The 20,968-nt window shown below is 43.6% G+C and overlaps 1 protein-coding gene across 2 annotated transcripts in view; it reads right to left on the bottom strand.

Moving 5' to 3' along the window:
* Positions 1-19,797, bottom strand: part of DRD2 (dopamine receptor D2) — a 65,681-nt gene extending 45,884 nt beyond the window's left edge. For both annotated transcript variants that reach the window (XM_030221593.1, XM_030221591.1), the window contains exon 1: positions 19,531-19,797. In XM_030221593.1, coding sequence (XP_030077453.1) covers positions 19,531-19,797 — 267 coding nt within the window. The remainder of the gene's footprint in view (positions 1-19,530) is intronic.
* Positions 19,798-20,968: the final 1,171 nt, after the last annotated feature.

Raw genomic sequence — 20,968 nt, forward strand, 5'->3', positions numbered from 1 at the left:
GAGGAGTAGCCTAGTGGTTAGTGCAGTGGACTTTGATCCTGGGGAACTGAGTTTGATTCCCACTGCAGCTCCTTGTGACTCTGGGCAAGCCCCCAATGGTAAAATAAGCTACGTATAATCAGTATATACAAACCAGAGAATGTACTAACAGAGTGGAGGAGTAGCCTAGTGGTTAGCACAGCAGACTTTGATCCTGGGCAACTGGGTTTGATTCCCACAGCAGCTCTTTGTAACTCTGGGCAAGTTGCTTAACCCTCCATTGCCCCTGGTACAAAACAAGTACCTGAATATATGTAAACCGCTTTGAATGTAGTGTAAAAACCTCAGAAGGCAGTATATCAAGCCCCATTTCCCTTTCCCCCTTTCCCATTATTCTACAATTTCACATAAATGCAAAACCTCATCCTCCAATCCACCCCGAAACACCCATGAGACTTCCATTTCCATGCATCCTTGTTTGGGCTGTGCGTAGGGTTACCATATGTCCGGATTTACCCGGACATGTCCTCTTTTTGAGGACATGCCCGGGCAACTGGGTGGGTTTTGCCCAGTGCTTTTTTTGTAGAAAAAAAGGTGCCGGTACTCATTATGGGCGGGGTCACCACATATGGCTCCACCCCTATGATAGCCACACCCACATTAACCACACCCCCTATACCAGCCATGGCGCATATAAACAGACATCATTGAAAATATTATAGTACTATAGGAGAAAAAAATAACGTGATTTTTTTTCATGATAAATAATCTCTGTAAGCTCTTACAGCTCCAGTATACCCAGTGCAAAATAAGACAGCCAAGGTAAATTCTCAAATTGGACATATTACAAACACTAAAATGAAAATAAAATGATTTTTTTCTACCTTTGTTGTCTGGTGACTGTTTTTCTTTCCATATTGGTCCCAGTCTGTGATTCTGCTTTCCTTTATTTTCGCTTAACTCTTCTGTGCCATTTGCCATTTTTGTCTCCTTTTTCTTTGCTTTCTTCAATATTTTTCAGGCTCTCTCTCTGTCCAGATTTAATTCATTCTTACTATCCATTCTTTAATTTCCTTCATCTACCTGTGGCTTTTCATCTTTTCCTCACCCTTGTTCTCCCCATGCCCCTTCCTCTTATTCTCCAGTCTTTCTCTATTCCCCTTTTCCATCCAGCAGCTTTGCTTTCTCTCCCCATCCTTCCAGTGTCTCCCCTATTTCTATTCTTCCATCCAGCGTCTTCCCTCTTTCTCTCCCCATCCTTCCGTTTTCCCTCTCTCTCTCCCCATCCTTCAGTTTTCTCTCTCTCTCTCCCCATCCTTCCATCTGTTTTTCCCCCTCTCTCTTCCCATCCTTTCATCTGTTTTCCCCCTCTCTCCCCAATCCTTCCATCTGTTTTCCCTCTCTCTCCCCAATCCTTCCATCTGTGTTTTCCCTCTCTCTCCCCATCCTTCCATCTGTTTTTCCTCCTCTCTCTCCCCATCCTTCCATCTGTTTTCCCTCTCTCTCCCCATCCTTCCATCTGTTTTCCCCCTCTCTCTCCCCATCCTTCCATCTGTTTTCCCTCTCTCTCCCCATCCTTCCATCTGTTTTTCCCTTTCTCCCCAATCCTTCCATCTGTGTTTTCCCTCTCTCTCCCCATCCTTCCATCTGTTTTTCCCCTCTCCCCAATCCTTCCATCTGTTTTTCCCTCTCTCTCCCCATCCTTCCCTCTGTTGGTTTCCCTCTCTCTCCCCAATCCTTCCCTCTGTTGGTTTCCCTCTCTCCCCAATCCTTCCCTCTGTTGGTTTCCCTCTTTCTCTCTCTCCCCAATCCTTCCCTCTGTTGGTTTCCCTCTTTCCCTCTCTCCCCAATCCTTCCCTCTGTTGGTTTCCCTCTTTCCCTCTCTCCCCAATCCTTCCCTCTGTTGGTTTCCCTCTTTCCCTCCCTCCCCAATCCTTCCCTCTGTTGGTTTCCCTCTTTCCCTCTCTCCCCAATCCTTCCCTCTGTTGGTTTCCCTCTCTCTCTCTCTCCCCAATCCTTCCCTCTGTTGGTTTCCCTCTTTCCCTCTCTCCCCAATCCTTCCCTCTGTTGGTTTCCCTCTTTCCCTCTTTCCCCAATCCTTCCCTCTGTTGGTTTCCCTCTTTCTCTGTCTCCCCAATCCTTCCCTCTGTTGGTTTCCCTCTTTCCCTCTCTCCCCAATCCTTCCCTCTGTTGGTTTCCCTCTTTCCCTCTCTCCCCAATCCTTCCCTCTGTTGGTTTCCCTCTTTCCCTCCCTCCCCAATCCTTCCCTCTGTTGGTTTCCCTCTTTCCCTCTCTCCCCAATCCTTCCCTCTGTTGGTTTCCCTCTTTCCCTCTTTCCCCAATCCTTCCCTCTGTTGGTTTCCCTCTTTCTCTGTCTCCCCAATCCTTCCCTCTGTTGGTTTCCCTCTTTCCCTCTCTCCCCAATCCTTCCCTCTGTTGGTTTCCCTCTTTCTCTCTCTCCCCAATCCTTCCCTCTGTTGGTTTCCCTCTTTCCCTCTCTCCCCAATCCTTCCCTCTGTTGGTTTCCCTCTTTCTCTCCCCAATCCTTCCCCCCCGCGACACTTCGGGCGAGTCCTGCACTTAGTTTTTTTTTTTAAGACTCAGAACGTGCGAACGATGCAGCCGGCAGCGATTGAAAGAGGCTGTCTGGGCTGGCGTCTGCGTCGGAGCTTCCCTCACCCTCTGCGAGTCCTGCCTTCGTTGTTACAACTTCCTGTTCTGTAAGGCGGGTTTTTATAGAACGAGCACTCCTCCCTATGTAAACAAGATCACAAGGGCATACTATAGCATACACTATATTTATTGTATCACAGTTAGTCATAAAATTAGACCTCAAAATCAAATTTTTCCCTGGTACTGACCAGGAACTACCAGTAATTGATTGTGAACACCATTGACAGTGCCCACATGCAAGATGAATACCATTAGTAACCTTGGTCACAGGATCATAAAACTTGTTATAGGCTAGACGTTCGCCTATTGATTTCCCTCTTGTATAAGATATTATTGGCACCTCAGGGAAACATGGATATAACTGAAGAATATGCCAGTGATCTTTAATACATTGTACTATTTGTTGACTAATAGTCGAGAAGGGCAGCACACATGTCAAGCTGTCTATTTCTTCTTTATTATTTTCTGTCAACAACCATGAACGATGAGCAAATCTTGCTCTTAAATAAGCTTTCTTAATTGCCACTTTTGGATAACCCCTCGAAATAAATCTAGCTTTCAATTCTTTTGATTGACGTTTAAACTCCGCTAAAGAAGAACAAACCCTCCTAATTCTCAAAAATTGACTGACCGGGAGATTAAATTTCAGATGATAAGGATGGAAACTCCCGAATTGTAGAAAAGTATTCCGACTCACTGGTTTGCGATATAAAGATGTTAATAATTTATCTGCCTCTTTATAATCCATAGATCTAAAAATTCAATCGCTGTTTTACTAGATGACATAGTAAAAGAAATATTTATATCCAGTGTATTTAGCCAACTCACAAACTCTGTTAAAGATTGTTCAGACCCAGTCCATAGAAAGAAAATATCATCAAGGAAACGCTTCCATAGACGAACTGATTCAAACTGTTGAGCCACATATATCATCTTAGATTCAATTTGAGCGATGTATAACGTGGCCACTGAAGGGGCTAAAGTAGCCCCCATGGCCACCCCTTGTATTTGGAGATAAATGCTCAGGGTGAGTTTTTCATTGCTTAAGTTCGTTTAAAAGATATCGGTTCTGAGCAATGAATGTAACACAATTACTGTTTTGTTTCATAGGGGACAGTCCTTGAGGCAGCGCAGGTTTGAGCGAAACATATGTCGGACAACTTTACCCCTGGGTCCGATGATAAATGAAATAAGATAAGTCAAAGAGTTTAACGTTAATCTATGGACAAGAAATTTAAAAATTTAAAAAGCTCAAGATGGTAGAGCTGACCTATGAAGATGATGGATGTTATTAACATTGCCATATAAGAAAATTATAGTTGGCAATGAACATCGCTGAGGTCAATTGAATGAGTTGATGAAAAACTTATGTAAGTTGGAAAAAATTTTGCATTTAAAGTGTGTTATGTATATATTATTTTGGACACTTGAAGAGTACAATTTGGTATTATTGGTGTCTTAATAAGTGGTTGCCATTTTATTGGAAGTTGTAAAAATAATGAGATGCATCAGGTACAAGTAAATGCAAAGCAGCTTATTATTAAGCAAATCTAATCTTACAGCTTTGCAGGGGCGTAGCCAGACTTCGGCAGGTCCAGAGCCCGAGGTGAGGGGGCACATTTTAGCCCAACCCCTGGCACCACTGACCCCCCCCCCCCCCCGCCGCCAGCACCACCACCAACAACTTTGACCCCCCCTGCCCGCCCACCATCGCCTACCTTTGCAGGCGGGGGACCCCAACCCCCGCCAGCCGAAGCCCTCTTCTTCCTTCATTCTGTTTCTGAGTATGACGTCCTGCATGTACAACGTGCAGGACGTCAGACTCACAGAAACAGAATTAAGCCTTGTGGTCTGCAGGGCTTCGTTCTGTTTCTGTGAGTCTGACGTCCTGCATGTTGTACGTGCAGGACGTCAGACTCAGGAAGAAGACTTTGGCTGGTGGGGGTTGGGGTCCCCCAGCAGCAAAGGTAGCAGACGGCGACGGTGGGTTGACGGTGGGAGGGGGGGTTGAGAGGGTCGTCAGCAGGGGGGTCCAGGGCCAAATCTACGGGGGCCCAGGCCCCCGTGGCCCCATAGTAGCTATGCCCCTGAGCTAGAGGTACGCTTCACAAGCTGTGCTATTCCAGGACAGTTAGCATTTCCAGACGTGGTGTTAGCGTCCCCTGTCCCTCTTTGGTCCCTGGGAGTCAAGGCTTCCATGGACCAAGTTAAAGGACCCAATAATGGGGAATGAAGTTTTCTATATCTCTTAAGGTAGTATTAACTGTTCTGTGCTAACTTTATGTTACTTGCAAGGAACAGTCTCTGCCATTCCTGCCCCCTAATGGCAACGTCCGTGTTAAATATTTATTTATTATTTATTTATTTATCTATCATCTTTATATGCCACCTTATCCCAAGGCGGGTTATGGTATATGGGATTTATAACCTGTCAAATTTTCAATTACAGAATTCAAGGCAAGATGACACAAAAAGATGCTGATGCATTTCATCAGGATATAACAATAAATTTTAAAAAGTAGAACTATTACAGGCATGACTAATTAATTAGAAAACAAGTGTGTTTTTAAAACCTTTCTAAAAGCAAATACATTTAGTAAAGAGTGCAGATCGGAAGGGAAATCATTCCACAGATGAACTGCAGAAAAGATACAAGAACTGGAAAACAAAAAAAAGGACTTAAAACGGATTCCTTTAAAAGCCAGTATTAACCAGCTGCATGATCTTGATGATATTATGCTTTTTAGCAGCTTAAAGCTGTTCACAAGATCAGCAGAACAAAAACTGTAAAGCCATTTAAATACAAGACATAACACCTTAAATTTAACCCTAGTCAGTGCTGTTAAACAGCCTAGCCAATAACAGGGAAACTTTATCATACCTCGAACATTTAAATATCAACCTGGCTGCCGAGTTTTGTATCATCTGTAACCTATTAATTTTTTTAGCCTTAAGTCCCACATACAAAGGATTGCCATAGGCCGATAAGGGAAGAATCAATAATTGCACTATACTGTAGTCCTAAAATGTTCACATAAGAAATAAGAACATATTAAACAAAATTGCTTAAGCTTGTATTATTCTTTACCTGACATTCCATAGATAGTGAATAGTCAAGTATAACATCTAGCACCTTAGATTCCCAATCTACTCGAATTGAAAGTTTGTCATTATGAAGAAACTGTGTATTTTAAGCTTGTAAAATGTATTAGATATATGTCCGAAGTGTATTTCTCCAAATTGGCTAACAGGTGATGTTTCTTTGCTGTAAAGCTGTTATAGGGAGTTGAGGGCTCCTTTTACTAAGCAGCAGTAAGCCCAACGCGGGCTTACTGCTCGCTATACAGGAAGTACCACTGGGCTACCGTAACAGCCCAGTAGTACTTCCCACCCCTAGTGTGCCATCATTTCCAGCGCTACAAAAGTTTATTTATTTTTGTAGCGCCAGAGTGTACCTGATGGTAATCAGACAGTGCCACGAGCTGCCTGGTTACCACTGGGTTAGTGCCAAAAATGGCCACGTGGCAAGAGCGCATGGTCATTTTCTGTAGGAAAGCGAGACTTCCCTTTTACCAGCCGTGGTAAAAGGGGACCGCACCGACACCAGCTCAGGCCTCCTTTTGCTGCAACTTAGTAAAAGAAGCCCTGAATGTTCTCTTTCTTTAACACAAGCAGGAGCAAGCAGCAGTGTACTTTAAAATCTTGTTGACTGGGCTCTGATTGGCCCATGAGCTCATTTCCTTTAGAGTGTACTGATTTTGCCTTCAGTTTTAGCCAGGAAGAAAGAGAAACAGATCTCTTTGCTGAGGCTCGGTGAATTATATGTCCTGATCTTCCTCTTTAGCCAGTATACAAATATTGTTTGTCAATTGCACATTTTTATCCACTGTTCCAAGTTCTGAGAATAAACACAATTGTTTGTTCGTTCTGCTTGTCTGGACTGATAAAGAATTCTGGTGATTTGTGTGTTAGGTCTGTGAATGCTTTCTGGGAACTGTGGGACCACTGGGAGTGTGGCCCCAGTAACCTAGAAATCATTGGGGATAATTGAAGAGCGGGAGACTTGCCCAGAGACAGTTGTGACCCATTCGGTGGGAGGAGGGTACTAGTGTTAAGCATGAGCAGCAGGTGCAGGCAGACCTGAACTGTGCTAGGGATATACCCTCTGAGTGTCCACGGGGTAACCCCAGGAGGGTGGCTAGGCATTTCATGACAGTCATTAACTTTAATATATTGAAGAATAACTGAAGGGTCCAAGCCAAACCATAATACTGTTTTTTCTTCATTTAGTGTACTGCATTAACTGTTAAGGTTGCTCTATGCTGTTAGTGTACTTTAAAAGTCAAGTTAAATACCTAAAATGGCTTAATAAATAGGCCCTGTAGTGAACACCACCACTTTGCAACGGTGGCCACAATCCAATCAAAAATGAATCTTTCTCAGCTCAGTAATGCTACTAAGAAAGCTTAAAGTTGCCTGTGGAACAGTTTGTACAGCCAGTGCTCCTCCTAATTGGTCTGAACCTCTAGCTAAGATTGCTGTCTGCCAGAGAACTGCATCCACAGCAGTGTACTTGTAGCTCTTGATTGCCACATTAGATTTTAAAACCCGTATCAAACTTCTTTATCAGACACTTTGTTCTATGGCATTCCCTAGTTCTCCTTTCCTATAAAACTACATTTATAAAGCAGACATTCCACTCATAGTAACATCTGTTCAGAGGCCTGACATGTTTCTTGCTGTAGACAGAAGGCCTGTAATGAAAATATCCTCTTTTTCTATAGAATGTTCTTTTCTATAGAAGTAACCTATGATATCAGATGGGACAAGATGGGAGTGAGTTTCTCTTGCTCTACTTATTTGAAGTTTGCATGTTAAGCTAAACACATTTTACATGCTTGATTAGGAATTTCTTATACAGCGTTTCTATATAAGCAAATGAGCTGTACAGAAATACGGTATGCAAAATTTACAACAGAAATAAATTGCATCTCATTGAGATGTAGTTTTTGTATTGCAAAATTTCTTTAACCAAAGGTTTAAAAAAAAGTATTTTTTTTTTAATTTATTAATTGTAATATGTCAGCTGTGGGAAATGTGCTTCTCTGATATCGTGCATTTCAGTTTCTGTTACTATCACAGATTTTCTATATAGGTCTGGAACGTGTTTGCTTTTTGTGGGGTTTGTTTACTGTACCTCTGAAAGGGTACCCTCTGGTCCTCACCACCTTGAGAGAAATGACATTATAGTATTATAGGGGGCCCATTTTAATTTTCCCACCCGGGGCCCATTCAGTCCTAACTATGCCACTAATCAAAAAGTTGTTTGTTTGTTTGTTTTTTTTTGTTACTTTCGGTAATTAGTATTTTGTCAGCTATACATTTTAAAATGGGTTCCTGCAATGAAGGTTTAAAAGCTGCTTGATTAGTACTTCAGATAACCTAAAGGCAAGATTAGCATGGATTAAATGTGTTATATATAATATGCTTGCTTTCAAAACACAGACAGAACTATAAATATTTGCCTTTTAAGCTGTTGTGTTTGCTTAATTATTAATTAACATTAGTTACTATAGCAGCTAAGAGACAGCAATATATTTAGTTAAGCTTTCTAAAAATCTAATGCTTTACCTCAAAGGGATTTTATACTCTGAATAAATTGCTGAAAGTAGGCTGGTGAGTGTGGTGGGGGATGAGCAGTTGGCATTGTAGTTGAACACGATACTAAATTTATAGGGGCATGCCTTTCATACTTGCCAAAAATTATCAATGCAAAAAAAGAAATCCAACGGGAGAGACAATATCCAAATCCACTGTAAAGAGTCAATCCCACTATGCCCTCAACAGGTTTATAAGGACATACACCAAAACGTTGCTTTAAAGCTTTAAATTGGTGATTGATATTTCGTGAAGGGGTACACAGAGAGTTCAGTATGAGCTGTTTCCACAGCCGAGCTGATCTTAGTGAGTCTGGCCACAAAGCGGCTCACTAACACTAACACGCTCCATACATTATGTTTTACTCTCTTTGTGTGTTTCCCCATTTTTTGTGAAATTGCAACTTTAATCAAAATACAAACGTAAATGTATGCCCACACAAAATTAATAAAACCTGTTGGTATAACTTAAGGAACTCTTATAAATTAAGTGACTGAGGTCACTAAGACCACAAGTATACTGCAAAATGTGCACTGGAAAAAGGACAAATGGAAAGAAGCTTATCTGAATCTTGATCAATTATACTCCATGAGTTCTCAAGAAGTTCCACATCCATGTCCTAAAGAAATTTCCGTTTCAAAAAATCCCCATCAGGGACACCACTTCATACTTGCCATGCAGGGTTCTAGTAGTTTGGGAGAAAATATAATTCTTTGTGAGCTCCAACTTCTTTAACAGGAACAGCAGAGCAGTCTGAGCTATGGAGTATTGTGTTCAGTTTTGGAGGCCGTATCTTGCTAAAGATGTAAAAAGACTGGAAGCGGTGCAAAGAAAAGCTACAAAAATGGTATGAGATTTGCGTTGCAAACTGTACGAGAAGAGACTTGCCAACCTGAACATGTATACCTTGGAGGAAAGGAGAGACAGGGGTGACATGATACAGACGTTCAAATATTTGAAAGGTGTTAATCTGCAAACGAGCCTTTTTCAGAGATGGGGAAGGTGGTAGAACTAGAGGACATGAATTGAGGTTGAAGGGGGGCAGACTCGGGAGTAATGTCAGGAATTATTTTTTTCACAGAGAGGGTGGTGGATAGGTGGAATGCCCTCCCGCGGGAGGTGGTGGAGATGAAAACGGTAATGGAATTCAAACCTGTGTGGGATAAACACAAAGGAATCCTGTGTAGAAGGCATGAATCCATGGAATCTTAGCAGAGATTAGGTGGCGACGCCGGTAATTGGGAAGCAAAACCGGTGCTCTGCATACTTCTACGGTCGATGCCCTGATCGTGACTGAATAGATAGGGATGGGCTGGAGTGTAAATTTTAAGGGGTTTCAACGTTAGCTTCAGAACTTAGTACAAGAACAGTGCTGGGCAGACTTCTACGGTCTGTGCCCTGAGAATGGCAAGGACAAATCAAAATCAAACTTGGGTATAAAGTGTCGCATACCGTGTAAAATGAGTTTATCTTGTTGGGCAGACTGGATGGACCATACAGGTCTTTATCTGCCATCATTTACTATGTTATGCCGATGATGGTGATCCTTAAGCTGGTCGTAACTGCATGATGTTATGGGCCTAGTATGGTTTTCCTTCTTTTAGCTAGGGGAACCCACTGAGATCCTCAATAACCTAGTACATTCTAGCAATGTACATTCATTTGAAATAACATTTCCCAAATTATTTAATGTGCCTGGCAAATGAAAATGAGCAGAAAAATTGTTGTATATGCACTCTTTCCAAAGGGAATGCTATAACAATTTCGCACAAGATTCTCTGGTGTCTAGGCTGGGCTGGTGTGAACTTTCCTTTAAACTTTACTACTTCCGGTTCGACCTTTGTGTTGTGTAAATTTGGCTTTTTAAGTGGCATAAGTTAAGATTTTGCATTTTATAGAAGAGTATTTTAAAATCTTACTTAAAGAAAATGGTAAACACAGTCCTTTATAGAAATACTTCTATAATGGTAATGGAAAAGAAGCAAAGCTATATATACACCATGTCTCATGGCATAGGCCAAACGAAAAAAACTTCACAACCTGCCCTTTAAATTGTCATTTCAAACACAAATATGCTGATAAATATAAAAGCATGCTGGTGAAATGTGAGATGCTACAGTAAGAGACCAAGAAAATGTGACGGAGGGATAAGGAAATATTTCCCATTGTAATGGGAGCCACAGGCTTGATTTAAAGGAATTTTCAAGCACATCTGAACAGGTTGAGGTGTATTTTTAAAGCACTTAGAGGGGCATAATTGAATGAAAATGTCTATCTCCATGGGCGTTTATCTCCGAGAACGGGTCCGTGAAGGGGCAGACCGAACCGTATTTTTGAAAAAAATAGACGTCTATTTATTCCACAATTTGTGAGCTGGGCGTTTTTGTTTTTCAGTGATAATGGAAAATGAAAGCGCCCAGCTCAAAAATGAATAAATCCAAGGCATTTGTTCGTGGGAGGGGCCAGGAGTCGTAGTGCACTGGTCCCCCTCACATGCCAGGACACCAACCGGGCACCCTAGGGGGCACTTTTACAAAAACAAAAAAAAAGGTAAAAGAGCTCCCAGGTGCATAGCACCCTTCCCTTGTGTGTTGAGCCCCCCAAATCCCCCTCAAAACCCACTGCCCACAAGTCTACACCATTACTATAGCCCTAAGGGGTGAAGGGGGGCACCTACATGTGGGTACAGTGGGTTTGCTGCCAGGGAGGTGGGTATGACATTTGAGGGTGAAAATAAAAAGTTGTGAAACATCATGTTTTGTGGTGGGAGGGGGTTAGTGACCACTGGGGGAGTCAGGGGAGGTCATCCCCGATTCCCTCTGGTGGTAATCTGGTCATTTAGGGCACTTTTTGGGGCCTTATTCGTGAAAAAACAGGGTCCAGGAAAAGTGCCCTAAATTCTTGCTACAAACGCATACTTTTTTTCTATTATCGGCGAAAGGCGCCCATCTCTCCTTGGCCGATAACCACGCCCCAGTTCCACCTTCGCCACGCCTCCGACACGCCCCCGTCAACTTTGTACGCTTCCGCGATGGAGTGCAGTTGAAAACGTCCAAAATCGGCTTTCCATTATACCGATTTATTCGTTTTTGTGAGATAAACGTCTATCTCCCGATTTGGGTCGAAATCTAGGCGTTTTTCTCTTTCAATTATAAGGTGGTTAGACTACTATGGAACTTTGTAAGTCTAAGTGCTTTGAAAACACGCCTCACTATATCATGAACTCTAGGATGAAGCTTTCTTTGACATGATGCAGGTACCACAGTGAGTGTTAGCAGTAAATCTGAGAAACTGAAATCCATGTACTCTGGCTTAGGAGTGAGTTTCACTACACAGAATTAATCCATTTGGAGACACTGCCCCCTGTACCTGAGTATGATCTTGGTCCTACATGAAAGCATGTTAGGAACACCGAACCTATCAAGATTATGAGTGTTAAAGTTTAAGTGACTATATTTATTTATTTTCTTACATTTGTACCCCGCGCTTTCCCACTCATAGCAGGTTCAATGTGGCTTACATATTATATACAGGTACTTATTTGTACCTGGGGCAATGGAGGGTTAAGTAACTTGCCCAGAGTCACAAGGAGCTGCCTGTGCCTGCAGTGGGAATCGAACCCAGTTCCCCAGGAACAAAGACCACCACTCTAACCACTAGGCCACTCCTCCACTCAGGAGGGAAGGGCCATATTTAGGCCTAGTGTAGTATAGAAGTGGCCTCATACTCATTAACATGCTGCCACAATGCTTTCCTAACATCTGGGCTCATGAATGAGCCTTGCAGCTTTCTCCATTTTGAGAGACAGCTAGTGTAGAGAAGTGGGATCTTACAACTCCCTCCTTTTACCACTGGATCCAGCCATTGGTTAAATTTTGATCCTGTGTGATGAGATCCATCAGGGGGCCCCTTTTGCTCTTGTTGATGGTCAAACTCGGAGGGGTGATGAACTGTGGCAGGAGCAAGAAGATAGCTGCTAATTCTATGGATAGTCCCTACTAGAAAAAAAGAGTATAAAAAATGACAACCCCTTCTATCCCTTGGTTGACAAGATTCTGGAAATATGTCCCCTAATAACTATTTGCTTGATATACTTAAAGGGCGTCATTTCTTACTGCTGGTAGTGAACAATAGAGCAAGATGACATGGACCTCCCTATTAGGATCTGTTGGAAACTACTGCTCAGCAACTTAGATTGTTGGGTTTGATGAACTATTGGACTAATCCAGTATTATTTCTCTCATGAAGTCATTGAGACATGCCATCTCATAAATGTAAGAATAGTGGGGGAAACATCATTTTTGATCCTATATTGGCATGTGTCTGACGAAGCCTACATGGAGCCATTTATTGATTGCCAACTACTGTCTGCAGATAATCCACACATTTCCTCACACTCCTTCAATTTGCAGAGCACGTCAGTATTTGCGGTGACTTTTTTCTTTTATTAGTGGAATTTGCCTATATGCACATGCTATGCAGGTCTAGAATACATGGAAGCTTCTCTTTCTGCAAGATACTGAAATGCATGAAGTATAAGCTGTGGCAGCTAATTCTCTAAGGGGAGAAAGGGCAGTGAAGTTTATTTGTTACAGGGAACATATCAGGGTTAATTACTTTTCAATTACTCCAAACACACTTGGGCAGACATCATTAAAAAAAAAAAAACACTCACAGAGAACTCTGGATGAGCTTAATCATGCCCTTTAATAAGTTTACTGTGTTTTATTCTATATTCTAGTCTTAAAGTGACAGAGAAGCCATTTTCTCAGAGCTTCTCCATTGCTCATGAGATTAATCATTTACAGAGAAGGCAGGAGTCTATTCTCTTATAATTCAGAGAAGATTTTTGTTGCCTAATCTTAGCACTCCTGGATCAAAGTCTGACAGGTTCCACAGTGGCATTCCTAGGGGGGTTGACACCTGGGGCGGATCGCCGATGTGCCCTGCCCCCCGGGTGCAGCGCCCCCCCCCCCGGAACAGCGTGACCCCCCCCGGCGAAAGAACCCCCTGGGTGCACACTGCTGGGGGGGGGGGGGGTGCCGCGCGCCTGCCTGCTCTTCGTTTTCATGCTCCCTCTGCCCCAGAACAGGAAGTAACCTGTTCCGGGGCAAAGGGAGCATGAAAACGAAGAGCCGACAGGCGCACGGCACCCTCCCAGCGGCGTGCACCCGGGGCGGACCGCCCCCACCGCCCCCCCTTGGTACGCCACTGAGGTTCCATGAAAGTTTTATTTGCTGCTTGTCAATAAATTGTTACTGTTTCTTTCCCTCACAGGTATATCTTACTGGTCACAGCTGACCTACAAGACAGGGGCATGTATTCATTTATTTACAGAGTCATCCACAAATAAATGCAGGAATTCACGGCGGGCCGCACATAGGGGAGAATTCTATAAATCGTGCTCAAAAAAGATATGCTGGAAAGGATCGTTGCTAAGTGCTATTCTATAAAGGGTGGGTTGCCCTTTTTTAGAATAAATTTCCATGTCCAACTCTGGGTGCCAGACTTACACCTGCTGAAACCTGGTTTAAATCCCGGTGCCCAAGTTGGATGTAGAAACCCAATATTCTATAATACTCTGCGCAACGTTTTGGAATGCCCGTAACCCACCCTCCCAGCTAACGCCCATAATTAATTCCCACTGCATAAAAAGGGAAACACAGTAAATAACATCTGTTAATGTGTTAGTGTATAGTTGTATAGTAAAATAGTAGCACCTTTTAATAAATCTAGACCTCTAAGAAGATATCTATTTTCTCCACATTTAACAAAAGTTTATTCCTTGTCAGCCCATTTGCAATAGCTCCTAATCCTTGATTTGACAATTGTACAGACTGAGAAAAGTCAGTCCCCCAATGGTAAAATAAGCTACGTATAATCAGTATATACAACCCAGAGAATGTACTAACAGAGTGGAGGAGTAGCCTAGTGGTTAGCGCAGCAGACTTTGATCCTGGGCAACCGGGTTTGATTCCCACAGCAGCTGTTTGTGACTCTGGGCAAGTTGCTTAGCCCTCCATTGCCCCAGGTACAATTAAGTACCTGTATATAATATGTAAACTGCTTTGAATGTAGTTGCAAAAACCACAGAGAGGTGGTATATCAAGCCCCATCCCCCTAATAACTATTTCAATGCTTGTAGAAAGATATTTTATAGAAGAGTATTTTAAAATCTTACTTAAAGAAAATGGTAAACACAGAATTTTATAGAAGTACTTCTCTAATGGTAATGGAAAAGATCAATAACAGTGGGGAGAGGCATATTTCCTGTTGAACCCTGCACATGTAACCGTGTAAAATTACTAAAGCTTTTTAATCTTCTAAAAAAAAAAAAAAAGCACTGAAGCAACTGTCCATACATTCCAAATGAGCTACAATGCTCAAGGAAAATACTGTTATCAACCAGATCAAAAGCCAATGAGAGTCCTAGTAGAATTAAAAACACCTGCTCACTTCATCTCTATGAGGTAAGACCTCATCTTGAACTGCTACCAAAACAGTTTCAGTGCTGTGACCGATATGGAAGCCAACTTGCACACTATCTAACAACTGAAAATGATCTACAAAAGAAGCCATTTGAGAATAATAATAAAAAAAAACAATAAGAGCATTTACAGCAACAATAAATCAGAACATGACATGGCCCTGCATTTTGACTTGTCTTCAAGGAGATGCAGTCATACAGAAGATTAGCATAGATGGGAACACTCTTGAATACTCACGACTATCACACTGATGCATATGTCTAGTTCATTCACTGCAGGTCGGTGGTTTCTGATGTCTTGAGATTTTGTCTGTGCATGTTTAAGGGAAATAACTTTCATATTTTGACTTTTGCACATATGGGGGGGGGGGGAGGGGTAATTTTTGGAGTAATCCAATTGAATGCAAAGCCTATGCCCATGTTTACCACACACTGCATATTTTTTCCAAAGGTAAAGAACCCAGACAGTTTTTGTTTGAAAATATAGCTAGCATAAAGGGGGGAATTCTAGAAATGGCACCTAGTGTTAGGTACCCAAACACTGGGTGCTAAGCTAGCATTCCGTAACAGCAGAGTTAGGGGCCAAATCTGTTATGGAAAACTAGCGAAGTCTGCAGTTACATCCCAAACTTTAGGCGTGAGCACTTACGCCTTGTCTATGGCTGGTGTAAATGCTGATGCCTAAAATCAACAGTTGGGGACGCAAGCGTGTGCTGAAATAGTTGTAACAGCCATGACCCGCCCATGCACATTCCATGAGATCGCTCCCTTTGCAGTTACCTGCTGGAACACTTAGGGGTCCTTTTACAAAGCAGCAGTAGGGCTGCCGCATGTGTAGCATATGCCTGGTTAGCACACCCACCCAGCAGGGGCGTAGCCAGACTAGCGGGAGGGGGGTCCAGAACCCGAGGTGAGGGGGCACATTTTAGCCCCCCCGGCGCCGCCGACCCCCCTGCCATTTTTAACCCCCCCCCCGCCATTTTTGACCTCCCCGCCGCCACCTTTGACCCCCCCCATCGCCAACCTTTTTGACTCCCTCTTCCCGCTGCCGCCAACCCTCCCATGCCACCGTCGGATACCTTTGCTGGCGGGGGTCCCCAACCCCCGTCAGCTGAAGTCCTCTTCTCCGGCCCGGCCGCATTGCTGATCTGCAAGGGCAGGCTTCTTTTTCTGTGAGTCTGACATCCTGCAGGACATCAGACTCACAGAAACAGAAGCCTGCCCTTGCAGATCAGCAATGCGGACGCCCCGGAACAGAGGACTTTGGCTGGTGGGGGTTGGGGACCCCTGCCAGCAAAGGTACCTGACGGCGGCAGGGGAGGGTTGGTGGCAGGAGGGGCCAGGGCCAAATCTACGGGGGCCCATGCCCCTGTGGCCCCACGTAGCTGCGCCCCTGCCACCCAGCGGCAATTTCAAAATTGGTGTGCGCTGTTTCCAGTGGTAGAACACATTTTTCTATTTTGTACCATGGGGGTATTCCCAGTGGGAATCGGTAGTGTGGTCACATTGGCGTGCGCTGCACGAGTACTGCATGAGTAGAGTGTCAGCTCATACTGTTAGGTCAATGGGTGGCAGTAAGGCCTCAGGCAGTAAACAGCTATGTGATACTTTAAATTTTAGCACATTGCCATTTACTGCACCATTGAAAAAAGCCTTTTTTTCTAACCACGGTAAAAAAATGGCCCAGCGCATGCCAAAAACATGTGCCTACATTACTGCAGGACCCCTGAGATGCCAAGTTATAGAATAGTAGCTAACTGCTGTTTCAGCCTCATTTTGGCACCTAACGTCCATTAACTCCTGTTGCCATGCCAAAAGTTTGGCTCCTAACTTTCATTTATTTGGATTTTGTTCACACGTTTTTTCAGTAGTGGCTTATGGTGAGCTACATTGGGTATTTCCCTGGAGGGCTCACAATCTAAGTTTGTATCTGAGGCATTGGAGGGTTAAGTGACTTGTCCAAGATCACAAGGAGCAGTAGTGGGATTTGAACCAAACACTGATGGATATGAAGCCTGGTGCTCTAACCACTAGGCCATTCCTCCACTTTTGGCACACTATCCAGCTTATAATCGAACGAGAAAAACGCCCAAGTTCCGACCTAAATCGGGAGATGGGCGTTTATCTCACAAAAACGAATAACGCGGTATAATCAAAAGCCGAATTTGGGACGCTTTCAACTGCACTCCGTCGCGGATGCGGACAAAGTGGACGGGGGCGTGTCGAAGGCGTGTCGAAGGCGGAACTGGGGCGTGGTTATCACCCGAACAGAGATGGGCGCCCTTCGCCGATAATGGATGCGTTTGTAGCTAGAATTTAGGGCACTTTTCCTGGACCCTGTTTTTTCACGAATAAGGCCCCAAAAAGTGCCCTAAATGACCAGATTACCCCCAGAGGGAATCGGGGATGACCTCCCCTGACTCCCCCAGTGGTCACTAACCCCCTCCCACCACAAAAAAATGATGTTTCACAACTTTTTATTTTCACCCTCAAATGTCATACCCTCCTCCCAGGCAGCAGTATGCAGGTCCCTGGAGCAGTTGTTAGGGGGTGCAGTGGACGTCAGGCAGGTGGACCCAGGCCCATCCCCCCTACCTGTTACAATTGTGCTGCTTAATGCTTATTAGTCGTCCAACCCCCCCAAACCCACTGTACCCACATGTAGGTGCCCCTCTTCACCCCTTAGGGCTATAGTAATGGTGTAGACTTGTGGGCAGTGGGTTTTGAGGGGGATTTGGGGGGCTCAACACACAATGGAAGGGTGCTATGCACCTGGGAGCTCTTTTACCTGTTTTTTTGTTTTTGTAAAAGTGCCCCCTAGGGTGCCCGGTTGGTGTCCTGGCATGTGAGGGGGACCAGTGCACTACGAATCCTGGCCCCTCCCACGAACAAATGCCTTGGATTTATTCGTTTTTGAGCTGGGCACTTTCCTTTTCCATTATCGCTGAAAAGCAAAAACGCCCAGCTCACACATTGGCGAATAAAACATGGGCGTCTATTTTTTATCGATAATACGGTTCGGTCCGCCCCTTCACGGACCCGTTCTCGGAGATTAACGCCCATGGAGATAGGCGTTTCTGTTCCATTATGCCCCTCTATATAGAATTACCCCCAAAATGTCTCCTATGTGTGCACCTGCTGTTTGAGTGGCTAAGAAGGGATATAATTGCATGCACACTTTCCTTTCCAGGCGTAGATACATCCTTGGGAATGCCTGCTCACATTCCACCTTAAATGTAGACACTACAGAACAGGACCATATTGAGCTATGGTGGCACCCTGTGTGGTACACCCACCGATTCCCACCCTGCTTGCTTTACCACCACCATTGAGAACAGGAAATGGGCTGGAAGCAATCTTTGTGCTCCTCCTTATTTGCACCCCGTGTAGCTGCACTGCTACAGAACCCTGTATGTACTTTTAGCTGGATTGAGAAGGACAATTTTGTGACAGGCCAGTTTACCTGCTTTAAAACTGCCCTTCAAACACTATAAATTGAACAATTTGAGAACTGTGATGATGAAATTTTCTCTTTCTTTCTTGCCCTTCTGCCACAAGAGCCTCTCTCCTTGCAACATCCCATTCAGCCTTAAGAATTGATTTTTATTTTTGTTAATTAAAGTTATTTGTGAGCTTTTGACTCTCCGTTCTCTGTTCTCCTTTTAGCTGATTCCTGACATGCATTTATTAATCTTCAGGTGCCCCTCCATTCACTGTTCACACTTGACTGCCCATTTTTAGAAATCAGCCAACACCTAGCCTACTCAGCTATTATCCTAGACCTATCAACGCTGATAAGGAATTAACCAAGAACCTCAGAGGATTCGCCTTGCTGATGATCTGTGCTGTTTTCCAAACATGGATCTCATTTGAGCATTCAGCTTTATGACTCCTGAGCATGACTAGGGGTGAGCTACTTCTTCAAACAACAACAAGGAAGTCATGACAAGATTTTTGTTTTGTTTTATGTCATTTTCCATCTGAAATGATGCAAAAAAAAAAAAAACCCAACAAAATCACATCTTGTTTGTGCATGTTAGCAGGTGCTTATATGCAGAGATAAAGAAAACAGAAAGGCAGATGAAAGGGGTTTTCCATACTCCCCTAGCAATAACTCAGGGACCCTTTTAAAAAGACGAGTAAGAGCCTATAAGCATGCAGCACGTGTCAAACTGGTATTATCGCCCGGCTAGCGCATGCACCAGGCAGTAATTCCGAGTTGGGTGCTTGCCAAAAACCCGCAGTAGAAAAAAATTTTCTATTTTCTACTACGTGGGCGTTCCTGGCGGTAATCGGAAGTTGGTGCGCACTGGACGGTGATCGCATGGGTAATGCATGAGCCCTTACTGCTAAGCCAATGGGTGGCATTAAGGGCTCAGGCTGTAAATAAACAAGCACTGGTTTTCATTTTGTTGTATGTCCATTTTCCGCCCCCCCCCAAAAAACCCTTTTTTTCCATACGCTGTAAAGAAATGGTCCAGCGCATGTCCAATACACTCACCCACACTACCACAGGCCACTTTTTGCCATGCCTTTGTAAAAGGGCCCCTCAGTGATCAGAAGGCCCAACTTTTCCAGTCAAACCACAACAGACTTGTGGTTTTATTTATTTCCACACATGATTCCACATCCAGTACACACTCCCACAGTTTCATTGTATTTCATAGTTCAAAATCGGTGCACGAGATGTGTGAAAATGCGACTGTGTGTAGAGAAGAAATGAAAAGGTGTACCTCCATGTAGACCACCCATGGCATAACCAGCGTTGCCACCAAAAGATCTGCCACGGCCAGGCTGACAATCAAATAGTTTGTGGTAGTCTGGAGGGCTTTTTCACGTGAAACAGCTATGCATACCAGCACGTTCCCAAAGACGATGACAAAGATAAGCAGCGTGAGCAGCATGGCATAGTAATTGTACTGAAACTTCTGGTCCACGTCAGATCCATTTGTCCTATTGTTAATGTCATCGCTGTAGAAGGACAGGTTCAGGAAATCCATGTAGGTACAGGTGTCGCTTTCCAGCTCAGCTCTGTTGCACAGGAAAGGGAGAGAGAAATGGAAATGGAGGTTAAATTATATATAGTACTAATTTCCATAAACATCTTCGTTTCAACCAACAGATAAGTATTCAAAGTGCACAGACCTGTTTTGACCAAAGGGCCTGCCCTTGACGTAATCTCACCGTTCTACACACTATGCCATTATCATCTGATCTTTGTTTATTGTTGGTAGTTTAAGATTGAAACAGACTGGGGTGCATGTTAGAAAACAGAATTCTGCAAATATCTGGAATTCACTTTTGTCACATTCACAGAAAGATTAAAGTGCTTATTTTAGAAGCAATATTGGGTTTAGGCATGTTTAAACTGGCATTTAGATGTTTATACTGCAAAGGTGATCAACTCATGTGCATAGGGCAAGGGGACGTGGTCTGGGTATGTTTTGGGCAGGTCTAGGATGAGCCTAAGAACTAAACATCATTCCCCATTTTAGAAGAGGAATAAACATCTATGTAAAATCCACAGCTTATTCTTGAGATAAGCAGCATGGACTCTGGTACTCTTTTGGGATCCTGCCAGGTACTTGCGACCTGGATTGGCCACTGTTGGAAACAGGATACTGGGTTTAATGGATATTCGGTCTGTCTCAGTACTGTAATGTTTAAGATAGATGTCAAGATTTATATCTGCTGCCTGGGACATCTAGGCTTCAGAAAAGTGTTCCTATCGAGCAGTTCTTTACTGGAGTGATTAGAGGTAGTCACCCCTTAATCCCCAGGGGCTAATGTCCCTTCTCTCCAAAAAAAGCAAAACTGGTAAGAGATACCAGGCTTTGTGATAGTGTTGGGAAAAATAATCATTTTCTTTCTAGAATGGATGACATCAATATTTATGTTCAAGCATATAAACATCTATATAGGGGTTGATATTCAAAGCGATTTAACTGGCCAGAAAAGACTTCTGCCCAGTTAAATTGCTTGTGTGGGGCTATTTCTGATATTGAGCAGCATTTAACCAGTTAAGCCAGTGCTGATGAATATAATCACGGATCACTAAGCTGAAAGTCGGCCATTTTGTGGGTGATCTGGGGCACAGTCGGCACTTTTCTGGTTTAAGAGCTGATATTCAGCACTTCACTGCCTAAGGGGCCCTTTTACTAAGGTGTGCCG

The sequence above is a fragment of the Microcaecilia unicolor genome, chromosome 12 (assembly GCF_901765095.1).
Source record: "Microcaecilia unicolor chromosome 12, aMicUni1.1, whole genome shotgun sequence".
Classification (NCBI taxonomy): domain Eukaryota; kingdom Metazoa; phylum Chordata; class Amphibia; order Gymnophiona; family Siphonopidae; genus Microcaecilia; species Microcaecilia unicolor.